We start from the raw sequence: 14,321 nt of genomic DNA on the forward strand, positions 1-14,321 counted from the left end.
AAAAAAAAAAAAAAGTAGGATTTGAACTAAGATAAGGAAGTAAAGTAAGATTTGAACAGGTAGAGAAGAAGGTACAGAAACTGTTCCAAGTAAGGAATGGGGGCTCAGACATGGAAATACACATGGCACACTCAAGGGATAAATTATTACATTGACTAGAACAGTGTGTTTGTATAGGGAAGTAATAAATAATGCTGAAGCTATCTATAGATTTTTTAAAAGGCGGATAGATAGATATATATAGGACAGTACTAGACTGAAGAGATTTCAACTATAAACACAACATATTTAATGAAACTCTAATACATACTAATTGACATTCCTAGCTAAAATCAGGAAGTACAGAAGCCAGGCTTTTTGATTTTACATAGACGTAAACAAGATTAAACATAACTGAACAACTTCCAGGAAGCGCCTATAGTTTCTATTCTAAAGGTTACAAGTCAAATACCAAATAAAACACTGAATAAATGACTTAAGTTTTGATATTAAACTCACCAGATCTTCAGGAGTTGCCCGATGAACTGTTAGATCAGTCACAGTATTCTGTAAAAAAAGGTGGCCTTTCTTTAAAAAAAAAAAAGTTTTCTTATAAAATATACACATTTATTGGATTTTAATGGCTAAAATGGTTTCAAAATCCTGGGACCAAAATTTTTTTCTTTCTGGGAACCAGTATTCTCAATTTAGATATGAACACATATTAGTTTTAGGTGTCCTATTTATAGAAAATAACAGACTAATTTTAGATGTCTTACAGAAAATAAGTACTGTATTCACCAAGCAGTCATACATTATATTAAAACAATGAAAATATTCAAAATTAATATATGACATATTAATAAATGGTAGTATATATTCAAAATGAGTAGGTTTAACTAAAGTTTTAATTTTCACACTGTAGTCTATGGAATCCCAGGATTCCACAATGCAACGCTAAAGGTTCCTAAAAAAAATTGTGTTCACTGGCTGGCACAGAGGCTCATGCCTGTAATCCCAGCACTTTGGGAGGCTGAGGCGGGTGGATCACCTGAGCTCAGGAGTTCAAGAACAGCCTGGCCAACATGGCAAAACTCAGTCTCTACTAAAAATATAAAAATTAGCCAGGCCTGGTGGTGGGTGCCTGTAATTCCAGCTACTCAGGAGGCTGGGGCAGGAGAATCGCTTGAACCCAGGAGGTGGAGGCTGCAGTGAGCTGAGATTGTGCCACTGCACTCCAGCCTCAGCAACAAAGCAAGTCTCTATCTCAAAAAAAAAAAAAAAAGACAGTGTGATCACTACAGAGAGGTTCAATTTGTGTCTGCAAACATCTTAAGCATTGATGCTACTACAATGAAAGATGAAATTTGAGGGCAATGCATAATTTCATAAAATGTGAAAACAGTCACTTAAATTAACAGGCACTAAACTAACATGGCAGGGCTACTACCCTGCACAACTCCATAAGTTAACATTAATATCAGAGTCCATGTAAATAGCACCCCTTGAAATTGTGTGGCACACAGGCTGCACAGCTCTAAGTAGTAACCCTGTAACTTGGCCCTTTCCAAGGCAACTTCAGCCATTGTGCTACACAGATTTGGCAAGGCAGGAAATAAAACAAGTTAGTTTTACTTCTAAGTGACGAGGAATACAAACAGTCAAAAATGGCTTCTGATCAAAGACTAAACTTTTTGGCCATGATTTATATTTGGCTCAAGGCTTTTCTGTATGAAAACTGTTATTACTTTTACAATGATTTAGAAAAGTACAAGAGCCAGGCATGGTGGTGTGCACTTGCAGTCTCAGCTACTCAGGAGGTTCATGAGGCCGCGGCAGGAAGATCCCATCATGAGCCCAGGAGTTTGAGGCCAGCCTGGGCAATAGAGTGAGACCTTGTCTCAAAAAAAAAAAAAAAAAAAAAAAAGGAAAAGGAAAAGAAAGGTACAAGGTACAACTACAGGATCATGAGAATTATTTTTAATAATCATTTAAAAACTTAGGCATACAAATAAGTGATAGGCTTAAAATTTGTTCTCATGGAAGAAAATAATAATTCCATCAATACTACTCTTGCTTAAAACCATTTTCTTTTGACATTGCATTTAAACCTAGTCTATAAGCCATTTCAGAAAATGTCTCACTATTTTTATCAAGACAGTATTAATCAGTTTGATCTCTTCTCCATCATTAACCATTTACGCCAAATGACTTATGACTATTTTCCAAGTTCAGTCTACCTTCAAATAACAAAAGATTTTTCCAGCACTGCAAATAATAAAAAGTAAATGAGGAAGGTTCTTAATGCAATTTCAAATGACAGGTTTCAATTAAGTTTTGAGCAATACTGGCATACTGGAATAAATGCAGTCATCCCACAGTATCCAGGACACCCACATACACCAAAATCCACACATACTCAAATCCCACCTAATTGGCTCTCCGTATACGGGTTTTACATCCTGAAAATATTGTATTTTCAATCCACCTTTCGTTGTAGAGGTGGAACCGCAGGATACAGCCAACTGTATTTATTTTTTTAAAATTCATGTATAAATGAACCCATGCAGCTCAAACTCATGTTGTTCAAAGGTCAACTGTACTGAACTTCTCAAAGTAACCACTCTGAAGCGGAAAATATGTTATCACATAATTTTTTTCCTATTTATCAGTTTCCTTATCTTAGAGTCACATCCTTGTTATTAAAATTTTATAGCCAATCAGACAGCAACAAAACAATCTAAACACAGAGAAAACCCGCTGCCCCACTTCAAAGGCTGTCAGTTTGCCCAGGATATCTGGCTAACATGGTAGATTGCAAACCAGAAGATTCCAATTCCAAAAGAATCCCTGAGATCCAAACCAATCCCTAACTAGTTACTCTTCGCAATGGAAAGTAAAGGCACCTAAAGTCTCATAGTCCAAACCAAAGTATCAGGTTACAAAAGACAGAAATCTAGCTGGGTGCGATGGCTCACCTATAATCCCAGCACTTTGGGAAGCCAAGGCGAGAGGATTGCTTGAGGCTAGGAGTTTAAGACCAACCTGGGGAACACGGCAAGGACCTGTCTCTACAAAAAATATTTTTTTAAGTTAGCCAGGGATGGTGGTGCATGCCTATGGTCCTAGATACTCAGGAGGCTAAGGCAAGAGGATTGCTGGAGTTCAGGAGTTTCAGGCTGCAGTGAGCTATGATGGCATCACATCACTCCAGCCTGGTTGACAGGATATGACCCTGTCTCTTAAAAAAAAGAGATAAATCGCCTTGGTAACACCAGGCAATATTCAGGTTAGGAGCCAGAGAATATATGTTACAGGTACTTGAGACTTGTCTTATACCATAAGAGAACATTTGTTCTGAAACTGATCAACCTCTGGAAGTGAGCAATTCATGGGATAAGAGAGCAAAGGTCACCTATTTTTTTTCAACCAAAACTGGCACTCACATGGTTATGATATCACTGGTTGCTCTGAGCAAACCTTAAAAAGGTACCGAAAAAATTCACAGACTTCAGTGACACCAGTGAGCTAGAGTTGCCTTTATGCAGTGAGTTCTCAGAGTGAAAGTGAGAAGACTTTTTTTTAATATGCTTTCCATCTCCTTAAGATTCCAGTTCTTCAAAGAATATAGAGGTTACAGCCTAGACGTGTGTATTCTTAAAACCTCCCCCAAAGGATTCTGCTCTTCCCTCCAAGACCTAGAATATCACATGCCCAGAAACCTCTTCCACCCTATGACATGATGAGCCCCATTCAGAACACCATCTTGCATGACTAGGGCCGTATCACTGTGTCCATTCCTCCAGAGTAACGTTACATTATTTACTATCCCACCTATACTCACATCCCATTCTTGCTTCACCGAAGTTTTCTTCTTCTTTACTTTTGGTGTCTTTCTTACACCAACTCGGGGACCACAGCGGTTCACTCTGACAAATGACATCTAGGAATAATAATCACATCACAATTTTAAAATACAAGAAAAAACAATAAGCATCACCAGAGTGGGGAAAGATACCTGAAAAAAAACCCAAATTTTAAAATGCCAGAAGAAAAATTTAAGCATGATAAAACGAACAGGCTATCAAAATAAAATACTTACTTCTTTCATTTTACAACTAATAAAAGTTGGTACTGATAATTATAATAAAAGAGGTCTTAAGTCAATAACTTTTATATATTTGAATAACAGTGAACTCTAGGAATGCAGAAATTATGGCCTAAAGCAGAGAACTAAGACAGTCGTCAAAAGCTTTGTCATCAGTTACACAAATTCACAATTAGTAGAAAATAGCCCAGTCACAAGCTAACAATATGAACATAAGGTGAAGGAAGGAAAGGGCAAAAGAGAGTTGGAGTTCTTTTTTAAGCACTCTAACACTCAAAATCACTACCAGGTACATATGTGCTTACTTGAAAATAAAAGTAGCTAAACTTTAGAGAACAAATGAGGTACGATATCACTTCTAACATATCTGTCACATAATGCTAAATGGTACTAATTACTGATTTTTTTCTATTGCTGACAAACAAATTAATAATTATTGATTTTAAACTATAATTTTTAAATTGCCAACATTAGCTTGCCACTGCTTAAGCAGCAATGCTAAGGACACTAGACTACACATTATACCAAATTAGAAAAAGACCCATAGTCCTCAAACACCAGGATTTTACAATACATATATATGACTTTTAAAAAGCAATACATATACATGACTACTATTGCAGACCCTTTTAACTTACCTAAATAATTACATGACTTTCCAGCTGACCCCCTTATTCCCAATAAGCCTAAAACAAGGACTCTAGTATTTTCCTTAAGTACTTTAAAAAAAAAAAAAACACTGTCTACTATAATAAAAATGTCTAAATACAAGTATTTCTTAAGAGTTTGCCCTCAATCTTCCTTGCACCCTGTACTCTTTTAAGAACATTCACTTCTTAAACACGGTATCTAATTTCAGCATTTACAATTCAGCCAAAGAAAACAAGTCACATACAAGTTAGAAAATAACATTTAAGTTTTATGATGGTAATGACGAGATAGCAGCAGTGGTAATGATGGCATCAGCTAACACATACTGTGTGCTTACTATAAGCCAGATACTATTCTATGCTCTTTAAACATTATTTTCTTGAATCCTCACAATAACTCCATGAGGTACTGACTATTTATTCTTCATTTTACAGATGAGAAAACTAAGAGACAAAGGTTAACTAACCATGAAGGTCACACAGTTAGTAAGTAGCAGAGCCATAAGTACCATTTAAAAAGATACAGAATATAATAGAACTAAAAGTCTAAAACAAACTCTTATATTTATGGTCAGTTTATTTTCAACAAGGGTGCTAAGACAATTCAATGGGGAAAGAATAGTCTTTTCAAGAGATGGTGCTGGGACAACTGGATACTCATATGAAAAAGAATGCAGTTGGACTCCTACCTCAAACCATATTCAAAAATTAAATGGAATCATGGATTTAAATGTAAGAGCTGAAACTACAAAATGCTTAAAATAAAACATAAGAGTAAATCTTCATGAGCCTTGGGTTGAACAACGGTTTCTTAGAAATGACACAAAAAGCACAAGCAACCAAAGAAAATAATAAATTGGAGTTAATCAAAATTAAGAATTTTTGTGCTTCGAAGGCACAATCAAGAAAATGAAGACAACCAATAGAATGGGAGAAAGTATCTGCAAATCCTTTATCTGATAAAGGACTTGAATCCACACTATATAAAGAATTTTTACAACTCAACAATTTTAAAAATCTGATTTAAAAATGGACATAGGACTTAAATACACGTTCCTCCAAGGAAGATACTATAGACAGCTAATAAACACATGAAAAGATGTTCAACGTAATTAGTCACTAGGGAAATGTCAATCAAACCCACAATGAGATACCACGTCACACTGACTAGGATGGCTATAATCAAAAAGATGGACAACAACAAGCACTGACAAGAATATGGAAAAACTAGAATCCTCACATATTGTTCATGGAATGTAAAATGGTGTAGGCACTTTGGAAACAGCTGGCAATTCCTCAAGAAGTTAAACACACAGTTACCACATGACCCAGCAATTCAACTCGCATATTTATATCCAAGAGAACTAAAAACATATGTCCACATAAAAACTTGTACATAAAAGGTCACAGCAGCATTTTGAACAGACAAAAAGTAGAGACATCCTAAATGTCCACCAACTGATGAATGTATTAATAAAATGTGGTATATCTACACAATGGAGTATTACTTCACAATAATAAGCAATGATGTACTGATACATGCTACAACATGAATGAATCTTGAAAGTGTTCTAAACACAGAAGGCCCCCTATTGCTTGATATCATTGATATGATGTGTCCAGAATAAGTAAATCCACAGAGACATAGATTAGTGATCGCCAGCATCTAGAGGGAGCATAGAATGGAGAGTGACTGCTAATGGGTATAGGGTTTGTTTGGGCAGTGAAGAAAATGTTCTGAAATTAGATAGTAATGTTAGTTGCACAATTATGTGAACTGACTAAAAATCTCTGAACTGTATACTTTCAAGGGTGAATTATAGCTCAATAAAGCTATTTTAAAAGACAGGAAAACAACAGTTATTCAAAGACATGAATCTAAGTATTTTAACCACTTAGATCTTTAACTACTTAGATCTCCAATTTACTCTGCAAAAACAAAGAGGAGTCATAAAATGTCAGTATACCTATATGATGAATTATGTATCCATTAAAATTATATTAAGAAAAATGTTTAATGACAGGAAAATACATAAGAAGTATAGAAAGTAGAATACAAAACGGTATGTATAGTATATTCTCAATGATGTTAGAATACAGGCATTATTAATAAAGCACTTATCTCTGCTAAGAGCTCCACATTTGATCCCACAACCCTGTTAAGGCCTGTTCTGTCTTAAGAGAAAACATAGTATAAAGGCTAATAATACAGTCTGGAATCACTGTCTGGGTTCACATCCCAGCTTTTTCACTAACTATAAAACAGAACTAATTAAATATATAAGTGCTTAGAACCCCTGCTGATATGGTTTGGCTGTGTCCCCACCCAAATCTCATCTCGAATTGTAATCCCCATAATCCTCATGAGTTGTGAGAGGGACCCAGTGGGAAGTGATTGGATCATGGGGGCAGTTTACCTCATGCTGTTTTCATGATAGTGAGTTCTCATGAGATTTGATGGGTTTATAAGCATCTGGCATTTCCCCTGTTTGCACTCACTTACTCTCCTGCCACCTTGTGAAGAAGGTACCTACTTCTGTTTGGCCTTCTGCCATAAGTGTGAGTTTCTTGAGGCCTGCAAAACTGTGAGTCGATTAAACTTCTTTTCTTTATAAATTACCCAGTCTCAAGTTTTCTTTACAGCAGCATGAGAACGAACTAATACACCTGCCTAGCATACAAAATTGTATTTAAATATTGAGGATAACAATGTCAGTGACAATTAACCCTTTTCCCAAATAAGAAAAATTAGACTGGAAGAATCAATATAGTGAAAATAGCCATACTGCCATTTTTAAGTAATTTATAGATTCAATGCTATGCCTATTAAACTACCATCAACATCTTCACAGAATTAAAAAAAACTATTTTAAAATTCATATGGAACCAAAAAAGAGCCTGTATAGCCAAGACAATCTTAAACAAAAAGAACAAAGTTGGAGGCATCATGCTACCCTACTTCAAACTATACTACAAGGCTACAGTAACCAAAACAGCATGGTACTGGTACAAAAGCAGACACATAGACCAATGGAACAGAATGAAGAATTCAAAAATAAGACTGTGCATCTACAACCATCTGATCATCAACAAACCTGACAAAAACAAGCAATGGGGAAAGGATTCCCTACTTAATAAATAACGTTCGGAGAACTGGTGAGCCATATGCAGAAAACTGAAACTGGACCCCTTCCTTACACCATATACAAAAATCAACTCAGGATGACTAAAGGCTTAAATGTAAAACCCAAAACTATAAAAATCCCAGAAGAAAACCTAAGCAATATCTTTCAGCACACACACACAGGCAAAGATTTCATGATGAAAATGTCAAAAGCAATTGCAACAAAAGCAAAACTTAACAAATGGGATCTAATTAATCTAAAGAGCTTCTGCACATCAAAAGAAACTATCACCAGAGCAAATGGACAACCTACAGAACTGGAGAAAAATTTTGCAATCTCTCCATCTGACAAAGGGCTAATATCCAGAGTCTACAAGGAACTTAAACAAATTTATAAGAAAAAAACAACCCCATTAAAAAGTGTGCAAAGGACATGAACACATACTTCTCAAAAGAAGGCATTTATGCAGCCAACAAACATATGAAAAAAAGTCAACATCACTGATTGTTAGAAAAATGCAAATCAAAACTACAATGAGATACCATCTCATGCCAGTTAGAATGGCGATTATTAAAAAGTCAAGAAACAACAGATGCTGGCAAGACTGTGGAGAAACAGGAACAATTTTACACTGTTGGTGGAAATGCAAATTAGTTCAACCATTGTGGAAGACAGTGTGGCGATTCCTCAAAGACCTAGAACCAGAAATACCATTTGACCCAGCAATCACATTAATGGGTATATACCCAAAGGAAAATAAATCATTCAATTATAAAGATACATGCACATATATGTTCACTGCAGCACTATTTACAATAGCAAAGACATGGAATCAACCCAAATACCCATCATTGACAGACTGGATAAAGACACGTGGTACATATACACCATGGAATACTATGCAGCCATAAAAAGGAACGAGGTCATGTCCTTCGCAGGGACATGGATGGAGCTGGAAGCCATTATCCTTGGCAAACGAATGCAGGAACAGAAAACCAAACACCACAAGTTCTCACTTATAAGTGAGTGCTGAACGATGAGAACACAAGGACACAGGGGGGGGAACAACACACACTGGGGCCTGTCGGGCAGCAGATGGGTGAGGGGAGGGAGAGTATCAGGAAAAATAGCTAATGCACACTAATTAATACCTAGGTGATGGATTGATAGATGCGGCAAACCACTATGACACACGTTTACCTATGAAACAAACCTGCCTATACCGCACGTGTACCTTGGAACTTGAAACAGAATTTTAAAATATTAAGAATATTAAAATTAAAAAAAATTTAAAAAGAGGCTTAGAGAAAGTATATAGCTCAAAGTCACACAAATAATAACAGGCAGAGCCAAGAGCTGACACTCAAGACCAGGTCTGACTGATTGTGAAGCACCTGCTGGAAAAGTTTGCCAGAATTGGGTTACCTCTCTTTGCTTCTGTCTTTCCCAAACTTTCTATAATGAACCTATGTTACTCTTAAAAATGGGGAAAATATTATTTCAGGTTACATTTAGAATATTTTACTTATTCAGAAGCTAAACTTCCAGATCAGAATGCAGACTGGCCACAACTTGATTACAGCTTTAGAAGACCCTAAGCAGAGACTCTAACTAAGCCATGTCCAAACTCATAACCCACAGAAATTGTGAAATGATAAATAGTCATTGTTTTAGGCCACTAAATCTGTGGTAATTTACTACCTGTGTATGGTAGGATGACACAGGTATAGTTAAGCTGCTATCCCATCTTTGCCCTTCTCTTGCCATCCAACTTCATGAAAAGGTACACTTTAGCGCCTGTATTTACTAATCCTTAGTTCTACCTCCAAGTTTTATTAATTACAAAAACTCTGACCCCAACTTTGCACTGAAAAGCGTTCTTTTTTTTTTTTTGAGTTGGAGTCTTGCTCTGTCGCCAGGCTGGAGTGCAGTGACATGATCTCAGCTCACTGCAACCTCCGACTCCCAGGTTCAAGCAATTCTCCTCCCTCAGCCTCCTGAGTAGCTGGGATTACAGGCGTGCACCACCATGCCCGGCTAATTTTTGTATTTTTAGTAGAGACGGGGTTTTACCATGTTGGTCAGGCTGGTCTCGAACTCCTGATCTCGTGATCCACCTGCCTTGGCCTCCCAGAGTGCTGGGATTACAAGCGTGAGCCACCACACCCAGCAGAAAAGCATTCTCTTGAACACCACCAATAATAGTAACCATATTTTTCTTAACCAAGGATCAGATGTTTTGGTCTAAAAAAGGAATTTTGTGCCACTTACAGAAACCAGAGATCATAAGTGTGCTATAGTTTATTGTTAAAATGTGAGACTAGAGATATTCTGATGGTTTACAGTGTTAAGACATCAAATATTAAAATTAACACAGCCAAGAAAATCTATGCCCGTTTGGAGAAACTGAAATACTAATGGCCCTTTCCAGCTCTGCACACTCCCAATCCTAGAAGCCCTCTCCTCTCTTGGCTTCCAGGACACCCTTTCTCCTGCTTTTCTTCTTCTTTTTTTTTTTTTTTTTTTTTTGAGACAGTCTCGCTCCGTCGCCCAGGCTGGAGTGCAGTGGTGCGATAGCTCAGTGCAATCTCCGCCTCCCAGGTTCCAGTGATTCTCCTTCCTCAGCCTCCCGAGTCACTGGGACTACAGGCACCTGCCACCCCGCCCAGCTAATTTTTGTATTTTTAATAGAGATGGAGTTTCACCATGTTGGCCAGGATGGTCTCGATCTCTTGACCTTATGATCCACCCAGCTCGGCCTCCCAAAGTGCTGAGATTACAGGCATGAGCTACCACGCCCGGCCTCTTCTATTCTTTTCTCCTTTTCTTCACCGGCTCTATTGTCCCCCTCCACACACACAATTTAATCAAGGATCTCCACCCAGTTCTATCTCAGTTCTCATCCCTCTTGTCTTTCCATTGGATACCCTCTCTTTCATTCAATACTTATTTGGGGGAGTGCAGCACACACCAGGCACTAGCTAGGCATTAGAGATACAAGCAAACTAAATAAACCAAGATATCAGTAAACAAGTCTAATATGGTGCCAGCTCTCATGGAGCTGCTTTCTTGATCACAAAGGGGCAGTTCACATCCTCCCTCAGTGACCTCACCTACTCCCTTGAGCAAAGCTATGAATGTATGGACACAAAAACACACTGTGAAAATGAGTTCCAAATCAATGATTCACACCTTTCCACAAAACATGAAACACAGTGGCTCGCATCTGTAATCCCAGCAACTCGGGAGGCTGAGGCAGGAGGATCGCTTGAGGTAGGAAGTTCAAGACCAGCCTGTGCAACATAGCAAGACCCTGTCTCTAAAAAAAATTTTTTTTAATTAGCCAGGAGCGGCGGTGAGTGCCTATAGTTCCAGCTACTCAGGAGGCTGAGATGGGAGGACTGCTTGAGCCCAGGAGTTGGAGGCTGCAGTGAGTTAAGATGGCACTCCTACACTCCAGCCTGGGTGATGGAGTGAGGCTCTGTCTCTTAAAATAAACAAATAAACAAAAACAAAACAAAACCACCAAATGCTCATTTCTAACTACCTATTGTACAAATCTGCCAAATATCACAAATACAGTATATCAAAATAAAGCTCATCATCATACCCCAAATCTCTACTTGCTGATATATAACTGGTTAACTCGATAAATATGTTGAATTAAGCTGAATTTACAGAATTACAATCCTTCTAGTTGCTCCAATTTAAAACCTCAGCATCACCTCTGTTCCTTATCTCTTAGTGAATCAGATAACAGAATCTATTAACTTTTTTCCTAAAAATCTCTCCTGCCCGCTCTTCTCCATCTCTACTAAAAATATTTTTATTCAGGCTCTCGTTATTCTAATTAGTCTCCCTTTCACTCTTCACTCACTGACGTCACCACCCATCTATTAACTAAACTAATATTTTGAAAGCACCACCTAAGGGTGAGGCACCAGATACAACAAGAAAGCAGAATAGTCTATGCCCTTGCAGAGTTAAGAGTTTCTAAGAGGACTGCAATTAAACAAGTATTTACAACAAAAGGGCAGCATGGGAAGTAAATTCTGTCTGCCATGAAAGTACCCAACTAATTCTACGCAGTAAGAAAAAGCTGCCTCCTCTATACCCCCAAAAATGTTTGCACTGAGAGTTAAAATATGAATAAAAGTTAGAAGTAGGGGAAAGAATATTCCAGGCAAGCGAAAATGCATTTACGAAGAGTTTGAGAAATTCAGTTCAATTAACAAAGATCTGAGAGGGTGAGAGGTTAAAGGAGGAGGAAAGGCAGAGAGCAGACTGTAGTCTTCCGAGCCACAGCAATCTGAACACTATCCTAAGACCATAGGAAACCACTGAAGAATTTTAAACGGGGTAGTTATGACTGGACTTAGTAAATCCACTCTGACTGGTACGGAAAACTGATTAAAGAGAAACCAGAACTCTTTCCAAACACTGTTGAATCAATCCTACCTAAATACACGGAGAGAGAATAGATCTGAACTCTTTCCTTACCCCCTCTGGATTCGGATGGCTCCCCACTGTCAAGAGGAATCCAACCCAGCTTGGCATTCAGACCCTCTCCCCCATGTGGCCCGGCTGACCTTTCTTTCCAGTGTTCTCTCACATCTCCCGCAAATCCTAAAACCGAGTTCTCGCCTCACATACAGTTGCAACCATTCTTTTCCCTCTGCTTCGAACACCCGTCAGGCTCACTCTCGTCTTTACCGGGTCAACTTTCACGGACTCCTCAAAACTCATACAGGCGGAGCCTTCTGAGAAGCCCCTCTCTGACATCCATCGATTTAAATGACGCTCCCGGTCCCAAAGCATCCTGGATAGTTTGCCTCTCTCCCGCTACACAGAAAACTCCCCGAAAGCTACAATCGAGTACCCCCAATTTCCAGCTCTGTGCAAAAGCTCTCGAAGGCGGTGCGCACGCGCATACTCGAGGTACTCTGACGCCACGCACAACCAACCAGACACGCACCCTGACAGGCACTTGCACTCTCAAAACACTGAGCCGCGGCTGCGCTGCCTGAAGTAAGGATTCCCCAACCGGGCGCCTGGATCCCAGGGAACAGAGAGATGCCAGCACCGTTCTCCCCACCCTTTTGGTAGCCCTGGTCCCTAAGGCTCGTTGGGACTGCTAGCTACAAGCCTCCGATCCATCTTCTCAACTTGCCTTGCCGTTTCCCGACTGCCGCCGCCACCGCAACTAAAACTTCACGGTCCGGAACCGCGGAGCGCGCCACAGGTTAACCCAGCCAGCGGCTTCCGGGCTGTTGCCTGGGTTACCAGAGCTCCGCCCCACGCCCTTGCGTATATCCGGCGAGCCAAGTGCGCAGGCTCCTCTCAAAGCCTAGCTGGGGTTCCGAGTCTAAGGGAGTAGTGCCTTTGCAAGGTTCGGGGCAGATTATTAAAGAATAGGCATATAGCATTAACCGGTGCCTCGAGAATTCTCCAAAAGAAATATGTTGCTCGCCTCACCAGACTTCACGTATCACTTAGTTTGCTTTCACCTCTATTCATTTGTTTAAAAATCTTTAGTAGTGTAATCCCAGCACTTTGGGAGACAGAAGCAGGATTGCTTAAGCCCAGGAGTTTGAGACAAGCATGGGCAAGATGGCGAGACCCCGTCTCTACGAAAAATTAAAAAATTAGCTGGGCGTGGGAGCATGCCTGTAGTTCCAGCTACTCAGGAGGCCGAGGTGTGAGGATCACTTGAGCCCAGGAGGTCAAAGCTGTAGTGAGCCGCAGTCGTACCACTGCACTCCAGCCTGGACGGCAAAGCAAGACCTTGTCTTAAAAAAAAAAAAAAAAAAATGTTTATTACAACCTACAAATGTGCGAGAGAGCTAGGTTCTATGGGGGGCTAAAAGCAGACAAGGTGGGAAACTTACAGCATAGTAGCATACAGTTATCAATGACAAAAATTAAAATTATGATGAGTGTTAAGAAGGAACACTCTAATCAAATACTTAACTTACTATTATACTAATATTTGAATTACTGAGGAAAGCTGAGACATGAGTAGGCCAGTGGGGAAGGGAAAAGCATTCCTGCAGAGGGAGCTGCATGTGCAAAGATGTGGAAAATGCAAGGGACAGGAAGACGTCCCGTGTGTCTGAAGTTTAGAGAACAGTGGGAACTTGCTGTGAAGGGGAGGCTGCCCTGATACTGGATCCAGGACAGTCAGAGCTGTGTGGACCACGTTAAGAACTTTACAAAGCAGTTGATTTAAAAACAGTTTATTTGCTCTGGTAAGACGATTTCCTTTAGCCCCTAGCTTTCTGCTGTTAAAATACACCCATGTGTGGATCTGCAAATAAGTGCCCAACACCTTCTAGAGGAAAGGTACTGCCTTTAATAGTTTTCACTCTGATTGAGGAATTTTGATGTAGATATATTTAATAATCAATCAACATAATCATCCACTTGCTTGCATCCTCAACTCGCTGCCCCTCTCTCAAT

General features: G+C 39.2%; 1 protein-coding gene across 2 annotated transcripts in view; it reads right to left on the bottom strand.

The window, feature by feature from the left end:
- The window catches only part of SPICE1 (spindle and centriole associated protein 1), a 70,614-nt gene extending 57,476 nt beyond the window's left edge, over positions 1-13,138 (bottom strand). The window contains exons 1-3 of one of the 2 annotated variants that reach the window (XM_011966797.1): positions 12,850-13,138; positions 3,824-3,922; positions 499-546 (exon numbers count right to left, since the gene is read on the bottom strand). In XM_011966797.1, the coding sequence (XP_011822187.1) occupies positions 499-546; positions 3,824-3,922 (147 nt within the window). In that variant the 5' untranslated portion in view covers positions 12,850-13,138. The remainder of the gene's footprint in view (positions 1-498; positions 547-3,823; positions 3,923-12,849) is intronic. The other variant, XM_011966798.1, reaches the window with a different exon arrangement.
- Positions 13,139-14,321: the final 1,183 nt, after the last annotated feature.

The sequence above is a fragment of the Mandrillus leucophaeus genome, unplaced genomic scaffold (genome assembly GCF_000951045.1).
Source record: "Mandrillus leucophaeus isolate KB7577 unplaced genomic scaffold, Mleu.le_1.0 Scaffold775, whole genome shotgun sequence".
NCBI classification, from domain to species: Eukaryota; Metazoa; Chordata; class Mammalia; order Primates; family Cercopithecidae; genus Mandrillus; species Mandrillus leucophaeus.